A 27,095-nucleotide genomic window follows, 5' to 3' on the forward strand; every position below is an offset into this window, starting at 1 on the left:
AAAGAAAATATCTAATAAAAAAAAAAAAGAACACCATCATTAAAGTAAAGAGGTGGCCCACAAAATTGGAAACAGAGTTAATGGACAGCTGACTGAGTACTAATATTTGTAACATGTAAAATATCAAAAATCAAGAATCAAAAAGAAAAAACAAATACTCAAAAAAACAAAAAACTAATAAAACCAAATTGTTACCCTTATCCATCAGAGAAATACAAATTAAAACTACTTACCTTACCCCCCCCCAAAAAAAAACAACAAACAAACAAAAAAAAAATTGCAAAGCTTCTGTAAGGCAAAGGACACTGTCAATAGGACAAAATGGCAATGAGTAGATTGGGATAAGATCTTTACCAACACTATATGCAATAGAGGGCTAATATCCAATATATATAAAGAACTCAAGAAGTTAGACTCCAGAGAACCAAATAACCCTATTAAAAAATGGGGTATATAGCTAAACAAAGAATTCTCAACTGAGGAATACCAAATGGATGCTTTCATTTCTTTGGTACTGTGCAAAGAGCAGCAACACATGCAGATGTGCAGGTGTCTCTGAACCAGATGTGAAGTGTCCTTTGGGGATGTAGCATCCTGAGGATGAGCCCAGGAGTGAAATCACTGGGTCATATACTCATTCTAGCTTTAGATGTTTTCAGAAGTCTCCGTACTGATTTTCATAATAGTTGTATTAGTTTACACTCTCAATAAAAATAAAGGAGTTTCTCTGTCCCTACCTTCTCACCAACATTTAGTGTCATTTGTTTTCTTGACAATAGCCATTCTAACTGAAGTGATACAGAATCTCAAAGTAGTTTTAATTCACATCTCTCTGACAAGTAGAGAGGCTGAACATATTTTTAAAAGTATATTGGAGAATGTTTGAAAAGTCAATAGGGAGTCATATGATTATCTACCTAAAACTCTATAATACATATATTTCTATGTATAAATTATACATAAGTTAAATGAAATTTTCTCATCTGGGCTGATAAGAGCCAAAGACCACTAAAACAAAACAAAACAAACCCAGGTGTGAGAAGCCCTCTTTTGAGTTGTTGATGGCCCACAACTTGGAAAACATGCAGCCTATTGTTGTTACCTTTGGTTGCGCCCCACCCCCAGAGATGAAAAGAAAGTTCTTATTGCTAAAGACACCATGCACTTTAGAAGCAGAGCCCAGAGATCCCTAAGCTAGAGCCGACCTGAATGCCCCCTCCCTGAAGACTAGATTTCATAGTAGCAGAAGGTGCAATTCAAGCTTTCCCAGGACAGAAGCAACCAGCGGTGGCACTACCTAGCTGGGCTCCCTACCTAGCTGTGCTCCCTGTGCTCCCTGTGACTGCTTCAACCATCAGCATGGCGCTAGAGCCCTTATGGTACTGTAGTAACCAGTCAGTCTCTAATTGACATAGGACATGCTCAACAAGAGGAAAACCATGTCTAGTACTGGAAACCTAACCAACTACTCAGGGCTAATGAAGTCATAGGTCTTGGAATCTACAATTACCACTACTAAACTACAGTCTACAATCTAAATGTTTGTCCTTTATTCCTACAGGCAAATGTAGTTTTTACCCCTCATCAAGAAAACTTCTCGTTGCAACAGATGGGAGAGTATTACAGAAAATCATAAACCAATTAAAATGCAGAGTTGTAGAACTCAGTCTTAGTGGGTACATCTACAATACAACTCTCTACCCTAAGGCTTTAGAAATTACTGAGGAAGAGGGGTGGAAAGATTTCAAGGGCCGGAGAATTAGGAGTTTGCTGTGTGATCGTGTCTCTTTAGTAATATCAGAGGCTACACCCATAACATCTCACCAACATGATGCCTAAACAGGAGCATCATACATAGAGATTCCAATAGGAACGATCATAAGGCCTTACACCCACACATAGGACTACAGGCCACTGAGAGATGTTGACTCTAGAAATTTAAACTTTACCTTCTTGATTTCTCTAATCATCAATTATTCATTACAGAATTTGTTGTTCATTCCTTAGCCATGTCCTCAAATATGGATTATCTGAGGCTAGTCTTGTTATTGATTTCTAGTTTTATTACTCTGTAGTCTGATAGAATATAGGAAACAAATTTTTTTTTACTTTTTTGGAGGGGAGTTGCTTTGTTATTTGCAATATGGTCAACATTAGAATAGGTTCCAACTACTAAGAAGAATGTGTATTCCTTATCTGCTGGGTAGAATATTCTGCCTATTTAATCTCATTGGTCTGTGATATAATCTAGCTCTGAGGTTTCTTTCTTGACTTTTTATTTGCAAGATCTATCCAGATGTGAGAGTGGGATATTGAAATCTCCCATTGTGTCAGAACCTATGAAGTCTATTATTTTAATGAAAATAGATTGTTTTCTCATACAATATATTCTGATTATAGTTTCCCTCCCTTTATTCCTCCCAGTCCGTCCTCTTCTCCTCTCCCTTCCTCTCCCCTCCCGTCTCCTTCCTTTCCTTCTGGATCTACTTCCTTTCTGTCCCTTATTAGAAAAGAACAGACTTCTAAGAGATAACAACCAAACATGGCAAAATAAAGTATAAGATAAAGCAAAAAGTTTCATAATGAAGTTGGACATGGTAACCCAGGCACAAGAGTCAGAGACCCATTCATTCTCACAGTCAGGAGTGCCATAGAAATACTAAGTTATTAGCTATAATATATATGTAGAGGACCTGGTGCAGACCTCCATACTGCTGCAGTCTCTGTGAGCCCATATGAGCCCAGCTTGGTTGATCTAGAAGGCCACGTTTTCCTGGTGTCCTCCATCCCCTCTGACTCCTACAATCTTTGCACTTTCTCTTATGCGGGATTCTCTTGAGTTCTGGGCCTATGCAGTCATTATGTCTTTTCATGTATCTTTTTTAAAAACAAAATTGGCAGTCTCAATATTTGGTGCATCAATTACAATAGTTATGTCCTCTTGATGAATAGTTCCCTTATCCATGTTTAGGCCTTCTTGCCCTTTCTGATTAGTTTTGTTTTGAAATCTACTCTGTTGGCCAAGAGAACTGTTATGCCAGTTTATTAGCAGCTTGCATTTGCTAAGTAGATTAATTACATTATAACCTTTGCTACTCTGTGTATGGAAGTGTTTCCTATGTGTGCTTTGTACAGGCAGCAGATGTTGAATATTGTTATGTCTTTGTCTTTTTTTTTTTAATCCACTCAAAAAGTATGTGTCTTTTAATAAGCGTGTGTGTGTGTGTGTGTGTGTGTGTGTGTGTGTGTGAGAGAGAGAGAGAGAGAGAGAGAGAGAGAGAGAGAGAGAGAGAGAGAGAGAGAGACATGAGTACACGGGGAGTCCAGAAACTGACTTTGGATACCTTGTATACTGAGAAATGATCCTGCTGAACTGGAATCTTGAACCTTTAGCTATTTTAGTAAGCCAGCTTGCTACAGGTCTCCTGTCACTGCTTCTTAAGGCCTGGGCTGCCATGCCTGCCTAGTACTTTCTTAGATTCTGGAGTCTAAACTCCATTTTGATGCTCAATCCTCATGCTGGGCAGCATATGGCAAGTGCTTTAACTGCTGAGACATCTCTTTCAGTTAGTGCATTGAGGGAGTTTACATTGAAGTTTATGATTGAGGTTTGCTGTTTCAGATATCATTGTTTATTGTTCTGGTGGCTGGTTAATTGTTAGTCCTTTTCTTCCTGCCCTTGTACTGTCAGATAGCGGCTGGCTTCCTTTGTTGAACATTGCTGATTCCTTCTCCATTCTCCTGTATCCATCTGTTGCTTTCATTGGCATTATTCTGTTCTGTGTTGTCACATGTGACACTGTTTATTTTCTTCCTAAATGCAATTTAAAATTCCTTGTAAATCTTTTTCAGTACTGGGTTAGTTGTCATGAACTGCTTTGCATTTGCCTTAAAATATCCACATTGTGAACTTGTTAATTTTGCTAGTTATAGCAATCTTGGTTGACAACTATATATATATACTTTCAAGACTTGGAATGTCACAACACACACACACACACAGTTTTTAGTTCTTAGAATCGCTGATGACAAATCTTATATAAGTTACTTGGGTTTTTTCTCCCTTGTAACTTTTAGTTTTGTCCTCTCTCTCTCTCTCTCTCTCTCTCTCTCTCTCTCTCTCTCTCTCTCTCTTTCCTAAATTTTTTAAGAAGCTATGGAAAAGTTCTTATTTGGTCGTGTTTATTTAGAGTTTTAAAATGAAATTTTCTGTATTTGGGCGGCCATTTTTATTTTCTTTAGCTTTGATAAATTCTAAGAAACGTCATTAATAAGCCATTAGATTTTTATCTCAGCCACTTCTGTGGTGTGTGTGTGTGTGTGTGTGTGTGTGTTTATGTTACCAGATAGGTATAACCACCCTTGTCTTAAAAATCAAAGTATAGCTCCTACTCCTGCTTCTCTCCCTTGCCTCTTGCCCCTTTGTTCCCCCTCTCTCCCCCTTCTCTCGACGTGGTCATGGCCATTCCCTTCTCTACTCTCTCCTCTCTGCCTTTCTCTGCCTCTGCTACCCTCTTAACTCCCCTCCCCATGCCCTAAATAAACTCTATTCTATACTAAAAAATAAAAAAAATCAAAGTATAAATTTCCTTTCAATTAAGAAGTTTGATTGTTATGTAGACAAAGATGGAAATTCTCAATCTCTGACCTCTAGCTATGCAGTCTAGAGAGAGCATAGATTGTACTGTTTACTTTTTCGTTCTCTGTGTGTTTTGTCCAGCAGTGAAGTGATTTGTTGGCAGAGGTATATAACAGCTCATCAGTACAGTGGGATGGAATGTAAGGTAAACTAGCAGCATTTTGCTCTATTTTCATTTACACAGTTCCAGAGCTCAGCTTTCACTCTAGCACATTTAGGTCTGATGGTTTCTGTCATGCCTGCTAGAGGGGTTGTGAAGAGATACCATAGAGCTACATGTACTCTTCCTACTCAATATTACAACAAGGAAGCTTCTATGTAACCATGCTCAGCATGGCTAAATAGTGGTACTTACATATCAGTATGGTCTTAGCACTTTTATTAATAGCAGATTGGAAAGCATCCACCTTTTTAGATTCTATAGCAGGCATATGAAGTTGATGGTCCCAAAAGAAAATCAGTCTTCCTTCCCCTATATGTCACAGACCCCCTCATGGAGCTCTCAGCAATTTTGTCTTACACGCCTCCCCATGATGTGGTTCTTGAGGGTAGCATTCTTTTAGATCAAGGCATGATACTTTCTGGGGTTCCCAAAGACAATAAAATATAAGGATCTTTGACTCTTAGAGCTAGATGTTCAGACAAGACCTGTGCTGGACAAGACCTGTGCTGGATAGATTTGTGTCAACCTGACACAAACTAAAGTCATATAAAGAGGGAGGAACCTCAATGAGGAAAATGCCTCCACAAGAACCAAGCAATAGGCACACCTGTATGGCATTTTCTTAGTGATTGATGGGGGAGGGCCCAGCTCATTGAGGGTGGTGCTATCGCTGGTTGGTGGTCCTGGGTTCTATAAGACAGCAGGATGAGCAAGCCATGTGAAGCAAACCAGCAAGCAGCACTGCTCCATGGCCTCTGCATCAGCTCCTGCTTCCAGGTTCCTGTCCTGTTTGAATTGCTGTCCTGGCTTCCTTTGATGATGAACTGTGATGGGAAGTGTAAACTGAATAAGCCCTTTCCTCCCAACTTGCTTGTGGTCATGGTGTTTCATCACTGCCATAGTAATCCTAACAAGGATATGACCTTCCTCAGCATAGCTCCCTGACACTGCCTAAGCTATGTGTTGGAGACAGAGAGATCTGTTCAGATCTAAGTCCCTGTCAGTTTAGGCTGTACTGTGACGTGTTGTTGAGACCTGTCCTAGAGGTGCTTCTGGAATCTCTTCCTATCCCTTTGACTCCTGTACCTGCTGTACTACCCTGTGTGAGCTTAATGCTTGGGCATTATTTTTCTTGCCCTTTATTCTCCCATTCCAAGTTTCTGACTTTCTTCGAGTCTATCATGACAACTAAACTCTAGCATCTTCTCACAATTGCCTGTCTTGAATAGTAGCAGGTGGTCAGTGGTGCTTCCGATCTACTATCTTGGACTCCTCTCTAGTTAATTTCTACATACGGACATGTGCTAGAACCTTACCATCCAATTGGTTTCCTTCAGCTTTTGTTGTGACTAATGTGTCAGACCCTGGTTAGCGCTGTTTGCACCACTGGAGATGGAGATAGGTCAGGAAAAATTAGTGTACCAGGCTTCCTGATCTTTGACATAATTTTTGTTTGAAAAGGACCTAGTGGCACTTACATGTCAGTATGGTCTTGCCACTTTTTTTGGTAGTAGATTGGGGTGACTGTCACCAGGATGACACACAGTGTACTCACTGGTTTGTCTGTCTTCCTTTCCTCCCTTCATGAGGGCAGGGGCATTAGCAGTGTTACACATTGCCATAGTGGAGAGAATAGTGTAGAAACTCTGCTAGGTACTGTGTTGGCCTGTATTTTGATTTATAATTGAACTCCATATTAATTATCTTTCATACCCAGCAATTTATACATAATGGCTTTAAGTACACATACTAATGTGTGATATATAATATTTGATGTGAACTCACCAGGTACCTGTTGAAGCAGGCACAAATTCTAGATACAGTACCATGTTTACTTGCTCATCAGGTGCAAAGTTATTTTGAGCAGTGTACTGTAATGATTTTGTACTTAACTGTGAATGGAGAAACAGCTGCTCACTTAATGGCTTTTTAATGGAATGAGTGAAACTCATCCATTCCCTTTTTCCTTTGTAATTTCATGGTCTAGGTTTCTTGGCTGTCTTTGGTAGTCCTGAAGTAATTATGTAGTTTTGGAAGTTCTGACATGCTTTTAAGTCTGTCCTTGGGAATTAGGCGGTTCCATGTTCATCATGTCCCCCAGTCCTGCAGTTTGCTTCCTTTTGTTTTTGACATCTCCAGCCCAGTTCTAATATTTGTAACCATGACTCTTTCTCAGCATCTTTTGAGTTAAAAGAAGTTACAGTTAAAAAGGGTGGCATTGGGTTTTACTCAATGATGCCAATGAAAGTGGATGTACTGTGCTCTGTACAGCTTTGTAGGAAGTTCTTTTACCAGAGTGAAAATACTAGTCATCAGAATGTAGGAATTTGTTATTCAAGCCACAGGTGGGACTTCTTCTGCTCACTTCTTAGCCTGTTTTATTATTATTATTATTATTTGCATATTTTTATTAAATTTGACCACATATTTCCATGATCACTTTTACTCTAGAGGATTTTGTCTTTGGTTTTCAAAAAGGCATTTACCTGTTTTAATCACCAAGGCATTTGCAAAAGAGATTTTAGAGATTATTTGTTTGGGTAATTTGAGAATATGGCAGTACCACAAATGCATGGATATTTTCATAGTACTTATCTATATGAATAGACTTCACCACTATGCTCATTACAAGATTTTTTAATTTTATTTACATGATACACTAAGAACAGCTTTTCATTGTGATAGTACTACCTACCTAGTGGGGTCTTTTGTTTTCAAATTTATATTCTTATTTCCTCTTTAAAAACAAAATCACAGAAAGGCAGACAAAGTGTGTAGACATTCTTACTTGACTTCCGATTTCAGTTTCTTTATCCGTAAACAGCGACGTGCTAGAGTGCTCATCTCTAGGGTACTCCCCACTCGAACCATCTCTGTTAGAACCACTCTGAAATGAAGAAGCAGAAACAGACTGTTCAGGTTGAAATGGTGAGTTACTAGTAAAACTCTGATGTCTGCCTTTCTAATTAGCATGCTGGCAAATATTCGCACACAACTCTCTTGCCTGTCATTCTTTCCTAGTTGAAAAAAAAAACAATTTCTAAGAATTACGTTACAGTTGTTAAGTAACTGTTTTAAAATTTCAAGTATATTTCTGCATACCAAAGAGTTCTCATTGTATTTCAGTAGATTCTTAACATTTACCAATGGGAGAGAGGTCACATAGGCAGCAGTTTCACCAGTAACAGATCTAAATATGACAGTGTATCTGAGGCAGGGGCATGGCTCATTTAGTGAAGTGCTTGCTATGCAGACAAGGGAGGCCTGAATTTGAGGCCAGAAGCTACCTTTTAGAAAATGATTTTGTAAATTAAAAGTAAATAGATTTCAGTTTTCATTACAGCTGTGTAGCATTCCTTAGTGTATATGTGGCCTGTTTCCATTATACATTCATCTTTGAAGGCCATTTAGGTTGTTTCCATTTCATGGCTATTGTGTCTAGGGTGGCCATGAATGTGACTGAGTGAGTATCTGTGGCATAAATTCCCAAGTCGTCTGGGCAAGGCTGAGGGGTGGCATAGCTGGACCATGGTAGATTTACTTTTAGCTTTGGGGGCCTCTCCTGCCTTTTGGAGTGAGTGTCTGTGCCATCTGCATTCCCACCTACAGTGAATCAGGCTCCTCTTTCCATCCACCTCAGCAGCCTGTGGGCAGCTGTTTTATTTTATTTTATTTTTTTTATATTTTATTTATTTACATTTCCATTGTTATCTCCTTTCCTGGTTTTCCCTTCAGAATCCCCTAACCCATCTGCCCTCCCTCTGCTTCTATGATGGTGTTCCCCACTACCCACCTACTCCCACTTCTCCATCCTGGCATTTCCCTACACTGGGGCCTAGAGCCTTCACTGCACCAAGGGCAGCTGTTTTAATCTTGGCCATTCTTACTGAGGTGGAATCTCAGTTCTCATTTGCATTTTCCTAATTGCTAAGGATGAGGAACACGTTTGAGTGATTTCTTAGACATTTTTGCTTCACTTTTTGAGAACTCTATTTAGATCTCTAGCCAAGTTTTAATTAGGTGGTGTGTTTCCTTGACTCAGGTTTTTGTGTTCTTTGTGTATTTTAGATATTTGTCCTTTGTCAGGTGTATAGCTGGCAGGGATTCTCTTCTATTCTGTGAGTTCTTCGCACAAATGTTTCCCTAGCTGTCCGGAAGCCTTTTTGCCTTTGAGACCCTATTGGCCTTGACTCCTCCATAAGTGCGGTTTTGTTGAGAACGTTCTTGTCTACATTACTATCTTGTAAGTTACTGCCTGTTTTCATCTAGCAATTTTATTGTTTCAAGTTTCAAGTTGAGTCTTTGATTTACTTGGATCTTATTTTTGCACAAGGAAATGGACATGGGTCTAGTTTCATTTTTTTTTTTTTTTTTTGCACTTGGACATTCAGTTTCTCTAGCACCATTTGTTGACAATGCTGTCATTTTTTTCCAGTGTATATTTTTTTACATCAAATATACTCATGTTTGGCTTTTCTATTTTATTCCATTGCTTTGCATGTCTATTTTTGTGCCAGTACCATATTATTTGTATACTATAGCTCTATAGTCATACGCCTTGAAGCCTAGAGTGTCAGTCCTTCCTGTATGATCCCCCACAGGACTGCCTTGGCTGTTGGGTGTCTTCTGGTTCCATGTGAGTTCACAATGAGTTTTCCTGTCTCTGTTAAGAACTCTGTGGGTATTTTAATTGGGATTACATTAAGTCTGTTGATTGACTTTGGTAGGATGACCATTTTCACAGTATTAACCCTACCAGTCCATTAACATGGAGGTCCTTCCACTCTCTAGTGTCGGTCTCAGCCTTTCTCCAGAGACCTGAAGGTTTCCTTGGAGAAGTCTCTCACCTCCTTGGTTATGTTTATCCATGATATTTTATTGTCTTTGATGCTGTTGCAAATCTCTGTGTGCCCATGACATCTCTCTCAGCTTTTTTGTTGTTGCTGTATAAAGATCGTGTTCTCTGTGGGTTTGTCACGTACAGCCTTTGTTAGGTTAGTGGATGTTCCCTCTGGTCCTGCTCTCTAGGACTTTTATCATAAAGTTATGTTGGATTTTGTCAAGAACCTTTCTGCACCTATTGAGATAATTATATGATTTTTACCTTGAGTTCATTGTTTATTGGCCTAAGTATGTTGAACTAACCCTGCATTTCTGAATAAACCCAACTTGATCATGATGGCTAGTCTTCTTGATATGTCCTTATATTTGGTTTGCTAGTATTTTATTGAAGATGTTTGCATCTGTGTTTATCAGGGCTGTCCATGTGTTGTTGTTTTGACTTAACCTGGTTTGGATAGTAGAGTGACGCTGGCTTTGTAGAAGGAGTTTGGGACTGTTCCTTCTTTTCTTTTTCTTCATTTCTTTCTTTCTTACTTTCTTTCCTTTCTTTCTTTTGCTTTCCTTCCTTCCTCCCTTCCTTCCTTCCTTCTTTCCTTCCTTCTTTCTTTTTTTCTTTCATAGTTAAAGAAGGAGCAGTTCTTGATCTTTGAGAGTCTGGTAGATTTCTGCTTTGACTCTATCATGGCCTGGACTTTTTGTTAAAAAGCTTTTGTGTTGCAAGGCTCCCCACCCACTTTGTTTCAATCTCCTTTGTTATGGACCTGTTCTGGTTTTTGATCTCTTTGTTTAACTTAGTTTGGATGAATCAAGAAATTCATCAATTTCTTTTAGATTTCCCAACATAATGGAATCACAACTTTTAAAGTACACCTGTATAGTATTATGTATTTATTTCATATATCTGTTCATTTATGATTCTGTTTATTTGGGTCCTTCTTTGGATTAGTTGGGACAAGGGTCCATCAATCTTGTTTATATTCTAAAAAAAAAAAGCTCTTAGATTCATTGATGCTTTGTATTATTTTATTCCTATTTCATTAATATCTACCTTGATTTTTATTATTTCTTGTAGTCAACTAGGTTTCAATTTGGTTTCTTCTTCATTTTCCAAATTTTTGAGTTACATCGTTAGTTACTTATTTGTGCTCCTTATGAATTTTTTAATATAGACACCTAGAGTCATCAATCTCCTTTTCAGAACTACTTTTTAATGTGTCCCAGAGGTTTTATTGTATTGTTTTGTACTATGAATATTTTAGTTTCTTTCTTGATTTCTTCTTTGACACATTCATCATTCCTCCCAGTAATGAGTTGTTTAATCTCCATGAGTTTATACATTTATATACTTATTAGAGATTTTTTTAGCTACTGATTTTAAGTTTTATTGCATAATGATCAAATAGAATATATAGGTCTCTCTCTCTCTCTCTTTCTCTCTCTCCCTCTCTCTCCCTCTCCCTCTCTCTCTCTCTCTCTCCCTGGTATTTGCTAAGGTTTCCTTTGTGTTCCAGCATGTAGTCTGCTTTAGAGATGCTTCCATGTGCATCTACACACATGTGACAAAAGTGGATACAGAAAATGTGGTACATTTACACAACTCAGCTATTAAAACGATGAATTCATGAAGTTCTTAGGCAAATGGATGGAACTAGAAAATATCACCCTCCGTGAGGTAACCCAATCATAAAAGAACACACATGGCATGCACTCACTGATAAGTAGATATTAGCCCAGAAGTTTGGAATACCCAAAATACAATTCACAGACCACATGAAGCTCAAGAAGAAGGAAGACCAAAGTGTGGATACCTCCTTCCTTCTTAGAAGGGTGATCAAAATACCCATGGTAGGAAATTCAGAGACAAAGTTTAGGGTAGAAACTGAAGGAATGGCCATCCAGTGACTGTCCCACCTAGGGATCCATCCCATATAGAGTTACCAAACCCAGACACTGTTGTGGATGCCAACAAGTGCTTACTGACAGGAGCCTGATATAGCTGTCTCCTGAGAGGCTCCGTCAGTGCCTGGCTAATACAGAAGTGGATGCTCACAGCCATACATTGGACTTAGCCCAGGGTTCCCAATGAAGGAGCTAGAGAAAGGACTCAAGGAGCTGAAAGGGTTTGTAGCCCCATGGGAGGAACAACAATATGAACCAACCAGTACCCCCAGACCCCCCAGGAACTAAACCACCAACCAAAGAGTACACATGGAGGGACTCATGGTTCCAGCCGCATATATAGCAGAGGATAGCCTTGTGGGACATCAATGAGAGGAGAGGCCTTTGGTCTTGTGAAGGCTTGATGCCCCAGTGTAGGGGAGTGCCAGGATAGGGAAGTGGGAGCTGGTGGGTTAGTGAGCAGGAAGAAGGGATATGGGGGGTGGGGTTCAGAAGGAATAAAATTTGCAATGTAAGTAAAGAAAACATCTAATAAAAATAAATTAGAAAAAAAAGGAGCTACCAACGCGAGGCTTGAAGAGGCATAGGAGGTGTCTTACATAGTGTTTCTGTTGCTGCAATGAAACACCATGCCCAAAAGCAGGCTAGAAAGGAAAGGGTTTATTTGACTTATATTTCCCATCACAGTTTATTATCAAAGGAAGTCAGGACAGGAACTCAAACAGGGCAGGACCCTGGAGGCAGGAGCTGGTGCAGAGGCCATAGAAGGGTGTTGTTTACTGGCTTGCTCCTCCTGACTTGTTCAGCCTTCTTTCTTAGAGAACCCAACTGGGCACTTGCCTATCAATCTCTAATTAGGAAAATACCCTACAACTGGATTCTATGGAGGTATTTTTCTCAATTAAGTTTCCCTCCTTTCAGATAACTATAGCTTGCATGTCAAGTTGTCATAAACTAGCCAGCAAGGAGGGGTTTCAGGAAGAGCAGGCATGAGGGGCTAAAGGGAGGAAGGGAAGTGATGCAGGTAATTCTATTTCAATTCAAAATACATTCACAGAGTAAACAAATTCCATATATATCAAAAAAAATAGGACCAGGTTCTTGTGTGACATTCTTTTTCATTCTTCTCTTTGCTCCAACATTGGGTTTTAGGTGTATAAAAGTCACAGAATAAGGATGACAGCTTCCTTTTTTAGCTAAGTATGTGCCTCTCATCTGTGGATACAAAGAAGGTCTGTACTGGGCATTAGGTTAGATCTGCCTCTGTCAGAGTTGGAGCTAAACCCCTTCCTACTCTGCCCCTGGGGGCTGTGTGGGCAGTCTCCACAGCAACTCAAGGTTGCATCTGTTGAGCCAGTACAACATTCATGTTGCTGTAATTTATCATCTCTTGGGGGAGATACAGCAAGGTATTTAGGAGGGAATCTAAAGTTGATTGTGGTTCAATGTGAATTTAAATCTCATTTTGTAAAGGTCAGCTAAATTACCAGATAGAATGTGATCATTCCCTAAGGAAAGTTTCTTAAACATGCTAAGACAGACCTATTTTTGTCTTATGCAATGTACCTGTTTTCTTCTTATTAGTAAAGTGTTTATTTTGTTACTGTTCTGAGAGAAGAATATATTTTGTTCACTTTTTCTGTAAGCAATTCTCCACAAGAATTTCTTTACCCAGCAGCAGATCATTAAAGCCCTCTTTTTTTTTTTTTTGAAATGGTTGAAAGAGTCTTAATGATCACCCAGTCTGGCGTCCTATCTTTTACAGATGAAAGAATTAAAGTCTACAGAACTCAATTGTTTGACCTCTGGCTACACAGCTAATTTATTACAAAATTATTACAATGTAGATACACTGTTTTTTCAAACTAAAATTCTTGCTGGTGAATAGATGCCTGGATTCAGGTTTGTGTTTGTTTATTTGTTTTTGTTTTTGTTTTGTTTTGTTTTTTGTTTTGGTTTTCTGAGACAGGCTTTCTCTGTGTAGCCCTGGCTGTCCTGGAACTCACTCTGTAGACCAGGCTGGCCTCGAACTCAGAAATCCATCTACCTCCCAAGTGCTGGGATTAAAGGCATGCGCTACCACTACCCAACCTGGATTCAGTTCTTATGTCCGAAGTTCATATGCTTAGTTTTTTCTAGAGTTCTTGTTCAGTGCTTTTTTTTTTTAATTAAAATTAACATATTAGAATTAAAAACCCACGAGCCTCAATATAATAGGCTGTACTTAAAATATAGCTTCATATGCAGCTAAAATTCTCACAGTTGGTTTCTTATTTGATGATTTTGATCTTCGCATTTAAACATGGAATTTACTGACCTAGTTTCAAAAATATGTTCAAAAGCTACAGATATTTTTGAGAAACTATTTAAGTATTTTCATCTGTTCTTGTAGATGGTTTATTGGGATTTAAGTGATTGTCCTACATAATTTTCCTATCTAGGTATTTGGTGGAATGACACTGATTTCAAACAAGACCAGTTTGATGGCAAATTATTGGGAGTTGAAATGCTTTTCATTAGCACAAAGCTGGAAAATTTGTGCCTAAGATTTCCATGGTTACTAGGACCCTTACTTTCTAACATAAAAGATTCTCAAGGATCATGTGAAGAATGAATACTGTCTGAATGAAAACAGGACGGAAGAAGTGAGAGAGAAAGAGAGAGACGACAGACAGACAGAGAGAAAGACAGACAGACAGACAGACACACATACACACATACACACACACACACACACAGGGAATGAATATCGTTATAATGAACCTGAAAGGAATAAGGGACATAATTCTTATATGTTTTATATAACTGACTTACTGTGACTGATAAGTGGCCTCTGTCTTATATGCCTATTTGTCACAGATCACTTACTGAAAAAAACTCTTTAGTTCTTGGTATCATAAGTATTTTTTATTAGATATTTTCTTTTCTTTTTTTTTTTTGGCTTTTCGAGACAGGGTTTCCCTGACTGTCCTGGAACTCACTCTGTAGACCAGGCTGGCCTTGAACTCAGAAATCCGCCTGCCTCTGCCTCCCAAGTGCTGGGATTAAAAGCATGCGCCACCACTGCCCGGCAGATATTTTCTTTATTTACATGTCATATGATATCTCTTTTCCCAGTTTCCCCTCCGAAAAAAAGAAAAAATAAATTAAAATAAATAAACAAAGAAACAAAAAAAAAAAACCCTGTTCCCTCCCCCTTCCCCCTGCTCACCAACCTGCCCCTCCCCCTTTCTGGCCCTGGCATTCCCCTACACTGGGGCATTAGAACCTTCACAGGGCCAAGGGCCTCTCCTCCCATTGATGACCATATGTAGCAGGCCATTCTCTACTACATATGCAGCTGGAGCCATGACCCACTATGTGTACTCTTTAGTTGGTGGTTTAGTCCCTGGGAGCTCTGTGGGTACTAGTTAGTTCATATTGTTGTTCCTCCTATGGGGCTGTAAAACCTTTCAGCTCCTAGAGGCCTTTCTCTAGCTCCTTCATTGGGAACCCTGGGCTCAGTCCAATGTATGGCTGTGAGCATCCACTTCTGTATTAGTGGGGTACAGTAGAGCCTCTCAGGAGACAGCTATATCAGGCTCCTGTCAGCCAGCACTTGCTGGCATCCACAATAGTGTCTGGATTTAATGATTGAGCATGGGAAGGATTCCCAGGTGGAGCAGTCTCTGGATTGTCCTTCCTTCAGTCTCTGCTCCACAGTTTGTCTCTGCAACTCCTTCCATGGGTATTCTGTTCCCCTTTTAAGAAGGAACGAAGTATCCACATTTTGGTCTTCCTTCTTCTTGAGTTTCTTGTGGTTTGTGGATTGTACTTCGTGTATTGCGGTCTTCTGCTAGTAGAACTCTGGGGAAGCTTAGAGGATCGATCGTACTGTGGTGTCCCAGGTCCCTCACTCAGCAGCAGCATGACCTTGACAAATGTTACCAACTTTTAACCCTCAAATGTTCTTATATGTAAAACAGGGGTCACACTGCCCATTTTATACCAAGCATGCGTGTTCCAAGCATCTAGTTCTGACCATACATAGGCTCTCAGTAGCTAGCTGCTCAGCTTATCTGCTGCTCCCCACCTCTCCCCTGCTGCTCCATTTTCTGCTTTCTTCTCTTCATTAGGCTAGCTCCACTTGAGGGCTTCTGATCCCCAAAGTAAGATGTAAGCAGTTGGCAGGACTAGGACCAAGAGTCACCTTGGCTGGGCTCCTTGGGTTTCTCTGGTCTCTCAGAGACAGTGTTCTTCGTGTGCTCTGATGCCTGGAGAACCTGCACTTGAACAGTGGCTGTAGACCTTCTAATGGGAATCCAGAAAGCAGATTTTTGGCAACTACAGTTTTGCCCTTTTAAAAGCCTTTCTTTAAAGTATATTATAGTTTTATAATTTTAAGTGCTAGATATTTAAATATATTTTATAAACTACTCCAAATTAGATCAGTAAAGTAAATTGTAACATTCTCAAACTTTAGCTTTTCAAATGTCTATAGAGGATTTAAAAATTAAAAATTATTTTGACAAAGCATTTACTTTTATAATTTTTCATACAATATATTTTGATTATATTCTTTCCCTCAACTCTTCCAAGATCCTCTCCCTCCCTGCTTACCCAACTTCATGTTAATTCTATCTCTTTAAAACAAAAATAGAAATAACAAAACAAGCAAAACACACACACACACACATGCGCGCACTCACACCTCAGGACAAAAACCTCACAGAGTCCATTTTGTGCAGGTCAACTATTCCTGAAATGAAGCTGTCCTGGAGTGTGACTGATATGTACCCAGTCACACTCCACAGAAGAAAACTGAAATTATGGGATTTGCAGGTAAATGGATGGAACAAGTAATAAGTTATCCTGAGAGAGATAGCTCAGACCCAGACCCTCTTCTCTGTGGATTTTGTTTTTAAGCTTTAGATATTTGTATTTCACTTAGAATACCTACCCACAGAGGTTAGATAGCTAGTAAGGCTCTGGGTGGGGAGTAGGGACCTTTTCCAAAGAAGTGGGAACAGAGTATAGTTTTATAGAGAGATAAAGAACAGGAAGATTAAATGGAATGGGAATGGGAGGCAGAATACAAGAGACAATAGAGAAGGGATACCTAATACTACAGGTGATTTCTTAAAACTGAAAAGAGCTTGATTTTTAAAGTAGGTTTATAATATTTTAGGCATCTTTGGTCAGAATATACTTCACTAGCATCTACTTCTTGGTTATGAATATCTGCATATATAAGCAGTTGGCTTAAATTGTGCCTTAAGAGAACTCATATATTCCTATAAATCACTGATAACCGTGACTTTATGGGGATGCTATTATTTTTGTATTTGAAATTTTCTTGCTTTGCCCATACTGTAGATGTATATAGATCTCTGTGGGATGTTGCTTTAATTAGTATTTCATTAAATGGGCTCAGAGTAAACAAAGAGGACCCATGAATCAGGTTTTTGATAACAAGTGCACTGTGAATTGATACTGTTTCCCACTGTCAGAGCCAACTTGCTCTAGAACTCTGCTAGCGGGCCACTTAGGCAATGGAAGATGCCTGGAGTAAAGCCTCCGCCTTCTCAGGGCAGTATCTACTCTCGCTCTGTTGGGTTTATAGTGACTCTATAGAGATTTACCCAGGGAACCACCCCTCCTCTATTTTCTGTAGAAGGGAAAAAGTTTGAAAATGGATCAGAGAACTTTATTTGGGGAAAATTAAATCATTTGAGTTACAATTCTGTGTTGTAACTCAAGCAGTGCACTCTTACAGTCAGTTACAAGGTTGAAGGTTACAAGGTTTGGCATGTTACATCCAGTGTGTCATTTATTTGTGCTAGTCAGGAGGTCAGCCATGGAAGGAAGAACTTTTTCATCCTTCAGGGTTTCTAAGGAATTTATATTTCAATAATTTCTCCTTTGTAATTCTTTGTACAACCAAAATAAAATGTTGCATAAGCTTATAAATAAGCCACTGGGAAGAGCAAAAGCCATGAGTAGTTTAGACATAAAAAAACGATTATGTTCCACTTTAGATTTCTCTAGTATGTTAAAGAGTCCTCACGTAGAGCAGATTTTCATTTTAGTTGTATAATTTAATTTCAAGTGACAGACAATTTGAATCCGAATTATTTAGTACCTGTTGATTAAGCACTGGTCAGCTATGAGGGGAGATGGAGCACAGGCGTATCTGCCAGTGTTCTCTTCTGTTAAGGGACATACTAGGGTATTGGGAATATGTCTGAAGGCATTTGACCCTGAGCATGCTATATCTCATCTGAGACTGGGAAGATAGTTATAGAAAAGTAATAACTCAATGCTGAAAGAGCTGTTTTACATATTAGAAATATAGAAAAATTCTGGGAACTTCCTAATTTGTAAAATTTGCCTAGGGGATCTAATGTCAGGTTAAATGTATCTTCTATACAAGTTTTCTAGTCCATTTTCTGTTGCAAAAGCAAAATCCCTAGAGGCTAAGTAATTTATGAAGGAATTGGTCATTTAACCCATGCTGGGGTGAGCTTTTCTGTGAGTTGTCCATGCTGCGAATGAGTAGCTTCTCACTCGTGCTCCTATAAGTATATGCAATATACTTACTGGCTCATCAAACTCAATTTAAGTGGAAAAAGAAGTTTCTTTAGTATGTCATTGGTGCCTTCTGGGGTAAGTAGATATCTGTCCACCCCCCACCCACCCTGCCCACATCACTACAAAAGTTACATAACCAATAGAACTTAATGCAGGGAAATTAAGATATTGTTCATCTATTCATGTTCTGCCCCAACCCTGCTTAAAAAAAAAAATAACACAAACAACAGAACTTAGTGAATTAGGTTACAGATGTAACTACCACTAAGGGATATTAATACTGGTCTAATAGAATGGGTTAATTCTGAGAGAGCTATTACAGAAGAGCAAATCTACCCCCTGAATCTATCTAGCTTCCTGTCTCACCATGAGCTAATACTTTTGCATGGGTTCCTACCTAATACTGCCCACCATGTTGTGATGTCCAAGGGGCCCCCACCAGGAGCCAAATAGATAGAACCAGATGATATTGAAATTTCAGCCTACCAAACTATGGGTTAAATGACTTTCAGACAGCTTAGCTGTTTAGAATCTCTTCTTTCTGGCAGTTGTCACCTTGAAGAACGGCCATGTGAATCCTGTAAGTTTCAGACACTTCCTATGACTTGTCATTGTGTACTTTCTTTTGCTTTTCATTGATTATCTGAGTCTTAATGAATTTTCCTTTTTCCTCTTGGATGTACTTTTTTTTAAGGAAGTAACTATACTACAGTGTTTCTTAAAATCTCTATTATTGCTCAACATTGTCATAACAAATGACCAACAGTTCTACTTTTAACTTCTTAGCTTGGTCAAGAAGTTTGTCACTATGAGCCCTCAACAGAGTAGTTTCTATCATGAGTGCTCAACAGGCCATGAATAAAGGCCATGGTGCCAACACATGCATCTGCTGATCAAAGGCTGTGGTTATTAGCCTCCTGACTGTTCAGTGCAGTTCCAGTCAACAAGCTTTTATATAGAAAGTTGGTATGTATAACACAGGTCCTGACCAGCTTTTTTTTTTTCCCAGATAGTAGGAATGCAATTTAAGAGTCATTTGAAATGGGCTGCCATAACAGTGACATATTTTAGTTCCTTGGGACCTTAGTTCTCAGAAATAAAAAATTGAAAGTAGCATGATCAATATGCTTAAATGGCAAGGAACAACAATGATCAGTTGTTGGCACTGGGCATCTGGTGTTCTCTGAAATGAAGAGACTTGCCTGTCTGCCAGTGCTGGCAGTCTCTGATGAGGATAAAAGAAGAGAAAGTGTCCTTAATCCTCCTGGGAGAGTGTCATAGATGGCAGCTATGGGTAGCCTTAGGGTAACTGTTTTCTAAGCTGTTGGAAATCAATCTGTATTCATTACTTTCTTAAAATATGTCATTATACCACTATCAAATGCACATGTTTATGAAATCACAAGGGATCGTAAAAGGCAAATCACTGTATAGTGTCAGCTCCTGGTACATATTTTAAAGAAAGATGGTGCCAGGGAAGGCAGAGGTGAGAGGCTCTGGGCTGGGTGCTACCTTAGGAAGGCTGCACTGCCTTCCCAGCCACTCTACAGTATGCCAAGTTTCCTTCAGATGGCTGGCCCAGTAGATTTCTCCTGCCACTCAGGGTCCTGACCACCTCTTGAGGAGGCCCTTCCTCCCCCTCCCCCTCTCCTTCCACTGTGAATATTCTTACCACATTATTGGGGTGTGAATGAGTCAGTGAAATCCATTGATAAATCTTTTGCTATCTGGCTTTGTAACACTAGCCAGCTGCAGTTCAGAGACCGAAGAGCTTTTGAAGGCACCTCTTCCTATTTGATCTGAATTTCCGAAGCAGAGACCAAATAGTTTTGTACAGCAAGGGGTACCTCTGACATGTACTTAGCATGTACTGCCCCCGACTTGCCCATCTCTATGTTCCTCTCATTAAAATGTTAGTTCCATGATATCTGAGACTTTGGTTTATTTCTTACTTTATCCCAATCACATAGGACAATGCTGATTACTCAATAGAGTCTAATAACTGTGTGTTGAAGAGATGCCTTACTGTGTGCTGTATGTAAACATATTCAGCCTAAGCCACTTGCTCTTTAAAAATGGTATAGAAAATCATGCTGCAGAATATGAGACAGAATATAGAATTATTTGCACATTTTCCTTATAGCTTAGGAAGTCTCAAAGCTTTGCGCTGGTTCATTCTTTGAGGGGCAGCAAGCAGCTCCTGTACCATCCTTTCTGGTTAAGGTGTTTAATTCAGTTTACAGCTTCACCAAGGATGGATCATAAGGCAGCAGTAAGATGACTGTCTTCGCTCACTTCAGTTTCTGAAAGTTAGGTATGCATTGCTAGGGACAAACTGGATTAGCAATGATGAAACAGATAGTGGCCCAGAGGCTTTAATAAGAAAAGATGGTTGTGGCCTTAATTCTTGACAGTAGAAGAAAGAAGTGGGTGTGTTTGAGGGATTTTTAGCAGATAGAGTAAGTAACTGGCTGGGGGAAATGAGGGAAAGAGAAGCATTAATTATGAGGTCAGCTTTCTAGTTTAGGTAACTACGAGGATCCCAGGACCTTTCCCAGAGGCTAGAGAAGCCAAGGGAATAACCAGCTGAGGGTAAGAGGCAACGGGATGCTCCTCTGTCTAAACTGAAGTTGAGTATTACAGACTTAATCATATGATGAATCCTTAAAAATGCCTACAAAGTAAGAATCAACTGTTGATGATCCTGGGAGATTAAGTTATATTAAAATTAAATAATTTTTTCTGTTGTTAAATATTTGTTTTCATTATTAGTATGATTATTTTTAATGAAAGAAAAATAACAAAAATTTTTATTGCATAGGAAATACTGTACTAAAACAAAGAAATAAATATGAAGCAAATCTTCTAGGGGATGAAAAGCTAAGACCTTCCTAGACAGAATGTAGCTATATATAAATAAATGATTTATCCTGACTAAGCGATCATAGTGAAAGAGGCTATGAAGGTATATAGAAGAGCCATGTCACCTGGAGATCCATGCTCTCATTCAAAGCAGGTCCAGTAGACAGTGTCTGACCATGCGATCATCCTTTATGCTGGGCCTACAGCTTAATGTCGGTACCTTAAGGGGTAGCTATTATTTTAGATATGTTGATTATATATTACATTGGTTTACATCAGCATTCATGGAAAGTGTTATACAGTGATGTCACTTATATCACCTTGGTTTTATAGGTTGATTGGGGTCAACTGGACTATTTAGTTGTCGACATGCCGCCAGGAACCGGAGACGTACAGCTGTCGGTTTCACAGAGTATTCCCATTTCCGGTAAATCCTAAAAGTTTGGTTTATCCTTCGTTTGATGTATTGCTGTACACATAAAAATAAACTATATTGTTGACAAATTTCCTGTCTTAGGTTGTTAGAGATCAGAATTATGTATTGAACTTTTGATGATAAATATGTGTATATATAAAAACAACAGGTATTCATAAAGGTAATAACATCTGTATTGTAGAGAAATTACAGAATTTAAGTATATTTAGGTAGATCATGGTTATTTGGCTATGCTGAAAATTGTTCAACTCAATAGCAGAGTGCTAACGAACAACCAGAAAATATTAGTTAAAACTGATTAGGAGTAAATGGTAGGAAACCTGGCTTTTTGGCAAATGTAGTTATAGGAAATTTTTTGGATTCTGCTATATCTTTAGTTTTAAAGTCAAGAAAATAAATATAATGGCTTATTTGGTCAAGTATGCAAGGTTTTAATATTTTAGATAATGTAATTTAGAAATTGGTGGCAATAAACTATTTTGAATTCATTTCTAAAAATTCTCTGGAACAGTTGCAAATGTGTACATGTGCACACACACCTTGGGCTTCTAGGAAGATAATGAAAACTTAAAATACCTCTGTAGATAATTTTTATTGGTTACTTTAGCTTTGCCATTGACATTTACTTTATGAAAAAGCTTAAATCTAGGATTTTTTGGCAAGCTTTAAATGTTCTTCGTTACTAGTAGAAGAGCATCATCATTATGAGGTATTAAATGTTTTAATGCATTTGTTGTCATAATGGAGTATTCAGGTAAGGCAGGCTATAAAAGATGAAACTGGCATAAAATGCAAATACAATAGTTTATCATCCTGATGACCTCTCTACTGTATAATGTGCCTTTCCCTTTTTAAGGTAAGAGAGTTAACTGACTTCTTGAGGTCCCACATTTACAATGTGTCATAGCTGAACACAGTTCTGATTGAGTTTAAAGCTCTTCATTGGAACCTCTGCCTCAAGGGTCTCTGGTAACATCTGAGTCATGGTTTGTTGAGTTCAGCCTTGGGCATCCAACCCATTTAAACTGAAGTTAAGTCGGTGATTCTGTGATAAATTACATTTACCCTTGTGTGTGTGTCAAAGCTGTGCCCCTATGAAATAGAGTTCCAGGCGACTCACTGAAGGAGCCCTCTGTCTTTGAGCTTACCTACTGGTCTTGCTCACTGTGACCACCCTAGCCCTTGGTAGAGTCATAGCAGTTAGAATTAGTGTACATGTGCCATGGCATGCTAATGTTGACACAAACGGTGAAAAGACCCGGATTTTCTAATGAGCATGCATTGACTTTATAATTCAAAAGAGAGAAGGAGCTGCTAGAACTGGTACTTTCCAAATGTGAGATCTTGGGTTCAGTCCTCAAAAGTGGGGAGTATGGGTATCAAACAGTAAAAATACCCTGCCAGAGTGGTAGTCGAGAATGGGGGTATGTTTGATCACTTCTCTATGTATTTGTTAGAATGTTAAAATGTTTGTTCAAGGCTTAGTTCTTGAAGTTTAGTTTTATTTGGGGCAAGTTCATCTCCTAGCAAGCATATCTAGGAAGACACCAGCAGTGGGGCTGGCTGTAGGAGTTAGTGGGCGTGGCTTGGCTGCGGCATGGTTGTCCCCAGTGTGTATAATGTGGAACAGCCTGGCAGAGTTGGGTTTGCCCTTCAGGTTTATCAGTTGCCCTTCAGAATTATCTCTTTCCTATTTATAAACCTAGTTTCCTGTCCCTTTTTATCACTGACATTAAAACTCTTTTAAGATAATCTGTTCTACTTTTTCTTACGTTCTATATTTGTCCAAGACACAAAACTTCTTTAGTCTGTGAGGAGACTTCCTGCTCCTTCCCATTAAATCCTTTCACATCAGGTGAGACCCCACCCCTACTACCCACACCCTCACAGCCCCCCACTTTCTTCCTTTAGTGTTGCTGAGTCTGGGTCTCTACACACATTTGATCCTCATTCAGAATTTCTTTCCATTGCTGTAAATTGCATGCCCAAGTTCTACATGACCTTTAAAAGCCTTCTGCTCTAATGCCCAGCCCCTGCCTTGTCCCCAGACCTCCCAGATAGAACTCATTTGTCCCTCTTTGGAATTCCTGTAGCACTGTATTAGGACCAGTCCTCGGGACCCAGACGTTCTTCCTTTGAAGCCTGCATGCCATCTGAAGGGCTGTCCTCCCAGCACATATAACCAGACTCACTGCCTTCCTGCAGGTACTCGGGAGCGGGCATCAGTGAATGGCTGGTTTATCACTGTCATGTTATCTTCCTCTTCATCCTAGTGTCTCCTAGAGTACCTGGGCAGCAGCATATACAGCTAATACGGACAATGCTAGGCTGACAGTTGTCACTGTGTGAAAAGGTTACTGTGCTCTTAGCATTCTTAGTGTTCTACTGCTCAGCCTTTTAACTCCCCCACTGCTTTCACACAAGAACTTTATAGATGAATAAGTTAAAGTATTTCTTTAAAGCCAGGGATAAAGATCATTTCATTCTAGGTATTTATTTTGACGTAGATGACCTCCTTGTAGACAGTTGATACTGTTTGATGATCCCTTTCTTACTGTACTGAGATGAGGAGGGGCTTGTCCTTTGCTTCCAGGTTCTGCATTAAGTGATGTGAGACTCACTAGCATTGTTGCATTCTACAGTAAGAAATTCTCCTTCTGCCATGATGCTAACCACCTCTCTGGTTGTACCCTTTCTTAAGGAGCCCTGCCTGTCCCACAATTTATAAGGATGGAATGTGATGATCTAAATGCATACATAGTATCGTTTTAGAAACTGAGTGCTTTAAAAGCTCTTTGCTGAGGGGACATGGTATGATAAAATGTTCCCCACGAAGACTTGTGAGCTAAAGACTTGGTTCCAGCCATGGCTTTGTTGAGAGATGGCTGGCTTGGGAGGGTGCTAGTAGCTTCTTCAGCGGGTTAGATAACCTGCCTTCCCCCTTCGTTCCTCTTTTTGTTTTCTGGCCACTCTGAGGCAAGCAGTTTTATTTTCCTTTCCCCTGCAGGATGCTGAGCCTCCCAGTGATGCAGAAGTAGCCAGGTGAACCAGTCACGGGCCTTTGATCATGAATTAACATAAGTAGTTTTGGTTGTTCTTCTCAACAAGTTTGTCACAGTGACAAAATGCTGGCTGATACAGGTGCTACTGAAGTGATGTGAACCAGAGTCTATATGAGGTTCACATTGCTCCAAGCCATGTGGGAAACAAAAGAAATGTTTTATACTTGGAAAGAGGCATTATTTTGGAAATTCATAGCAGACTTGTACAAGCAAAAAGATCATCTTTCTAACTACTAATTAGCAACTCTTTGTATGTGTTCTTTTTTGTTCTTGTTTGTGTATGTGTGAGCTCAGTATAAGAAGAAATTTGAAAAAAATTATTCTTTTGTGTTAAAGTGTTGTACAGCAGCAGAGATGAAGGTGTTGGCAGTCCATTAGTGAGGAATCGTGTAAATCTGAGCCTACACGAACTGTGAGTGCAGACCTGACACCCCTAGATGTTAACTGCAAGAAAAAAAGGAGGAGGGATAAAGGATGGGGGTGTGAGATCATGGCTTTAGAGTTGCTCTTGTCTTACTGAATTTGCCAAAAGGTGGCGTTAATGTCAACTTCATTGTGTTTCCTACCTTGTTGTTATTGATGATACAGTTTACTAGGCTTTGTGTGGTAGTTTACTTTGTTAAGTATTTGTTGCTATGTCTTGGATTGGGTAGAGTCCAGGGTTGAATTCTTTTTTATTCTCTAGATGTGCACTGATGCTCTCCTAGGAATTAGTGGTCACTTGTTTATTCTCATTAATAGAGGCATTATAATTTTCTTAAAGGTTTTTAAAACATGTACACTATCTAGTTTTCAAATTCTAATAGATTTTCTCTCACTCTTGACATCAACTGAAGTTTTTGAGTGACCATCTGAAGACTATCCTAGCTTTATGTTTAACTCTTAGAATTAAGCAGAGTGCATGCTTTCCATTAAGTATGTGAAACATGCCTTCTTGGTGACTTAGAGTGCTGGATTAGTAGATGACACATCTCAATTTAGTGAAGAGTTTAGGTACAGAGAAGTGGGCAGCAGCATTAGCGACACTAAAAGATGATGAAGCACCAGTGACTGCTGGCAGGAGGTTCTTCCTGGCCCTCCACCTGAGAAGGCAAAGGGGGGATGGATGGTGTTAGTATCCTGTAGAGTCCTGGAATCTTTGACTTCCAGGTGCTTGGTGGAAGCTATAGCCACTCCCAGAACCACTGCAGGGTAAGAAGAAAGTCTGTGTGGTAATACCACAGCATCTCTCTTCCCACAGTCTTTTTCTCTTGCTGCTGGCAGACACCTTTCTGAGCCACAAAGCAAGGAAGCTCAGGAAGATAGCCCCCAGGCATCATTTTCAGAGCACTGATCAGGACAGTAATGGGTAGGGGAGGGGTTGTCAAAGGCAAGTGGAATAACCGACATAGCTTCTGTTCTTTGTGCCCATCATTTCATTGAGTATTAGCGGCAGGGGCCAGTGAAGCTCTAGGCACAAATTAGCTCACCCGGCACAAATATGATGGCCGTCAATCTTATGGCCAGAATATTTATATTGTAGATAAATATTGAATCAAGTTTATTTTGTATGGTGCAGAAGAACAGATGTAAGAGTTTATTTTGGTTGGGTGGAATTGGGGGCAAGTCACTTAGTGTACTAGTGAATGTATAGTCAGGTGGAAATTAACCTTCACCTTACTAAGATTGATAGAGAAATAAACTACTGGAAATCATTCAGATGATAGATGGGAGAAAGGTTAAGAGACTGAGGGGAGCCATGGCTCGCTCTTTGTTCACAGAAAAGAGCCAAGCAGCCTGGTGTGAGTCCTGTTTTCATCTCTTATCTCCTGGGCCAGGAGAAGCTGCTCTTTGGCAGGGTAGTCAGCTGGTTAGGATTCTGAATAGTTTTGGGCCCAGAAAAGCCGCATAACAGTCTCCGGCTGTGTTGTGATAATGAGGTGACGTCCTTTCTTCCTGTGTCTAGGACTGTCCCTGTCTGGGCTCTATAGATAGAAGAAGCCAGTAGTAGCCTTTTTGTGTCTCATCCATTTCAATGAGATGGGGTAGGAAACGTAATTAAGTCACTGGTTGAAGTGAAAGGCATGTGCTGCTTATACAGGTGTCCGTCCTGCGCCGGGACAACTGAGCTACTGACTCATAAAAATGCCTGAGTTCAAGCTATGCGTGCTCACCCTCTTTCTTCTCTCCTCCATCAGCAGTTTCCTTGGCTTGATCAATTTTCTCTTCTGTGGTAACACTTTGCTAATTTGAATAGTCATTTATAAACTGAAAATCTGTTTGGAATTGGTGGATCTGGAAATGCTTGCTGTTGTGTTAAGTGAATGCTTGTAGACCATTATTTGAAATAGCTCCTTGATTTTCTAGTATTTACTCATTAAAGCCAAAAGAACAGTTATTTTACACCTGTAAATCTTTTATTAAAAATTATAATTCTTTAAAAATAAGTTTTATATTTTCCAGTCTAAGTCTTTAAAGAAAAAACTAATACTGATCTTTTGGAAATTACTGTAAAGTCAAAGAAAAGTCTTTTTTTTTTTAAATTTAGTGCTTTGGTTTTCTCCATAATTATATAAAATTTGTAATGAGCTCCAACTATAAAGCCAGCAAGATATAGAGACTTAAGTTATAGATGTTTTTTGT

General features: G+C 39.3%; 1 protein-coding gene across 7 annotated transcripts in view; it reads left to right on the plus strand.

Annotated features, from left to right (window-relative positions):
- Nubpl (nucleotide binding protein like) overlaps window positions 1–27,095 on the plus strand; it is a 207,570-nt gene that overhangs the window by 145,005 nt on the left and 35,470 nt on the right. For 6 of the 7 annotated variants that reach the window (XM_031355624.1, XM_031355625.1, XM_031355626.1 and 3 more), the window contains one exon: window positions 21,309–21,402. In XM_031355624.1, coding sequence (XP_031211484.1) covers window positions 21,309–21,402 — 94 coding nt within the window. Of the gene's footprint in view, window positions 1–16,270; window positions 16,365–21,308; window positions 21,403–27,095 lie in introns of all 7 variants that reach the window. The other variant, XM_031355630.1, reaches the window with a different exon arrangement.

The sequence above is a fragment of the Mastomys coucha genome, unplaced genomic scaffold (assembly GCF_008632895.1).
Source record: "Mastomys coucha isolate ucsf_1 unplaced genomic scaffold, UCSF_Mcou_1 pScaffold6, whole genome shotgun sequence".
Classification (NCBI taxonomy): Eukaryota; Metazoa; Chordata; class Mammalia; order Rodentia; family Muridae; genus Mastomys; species Mastomys coucha.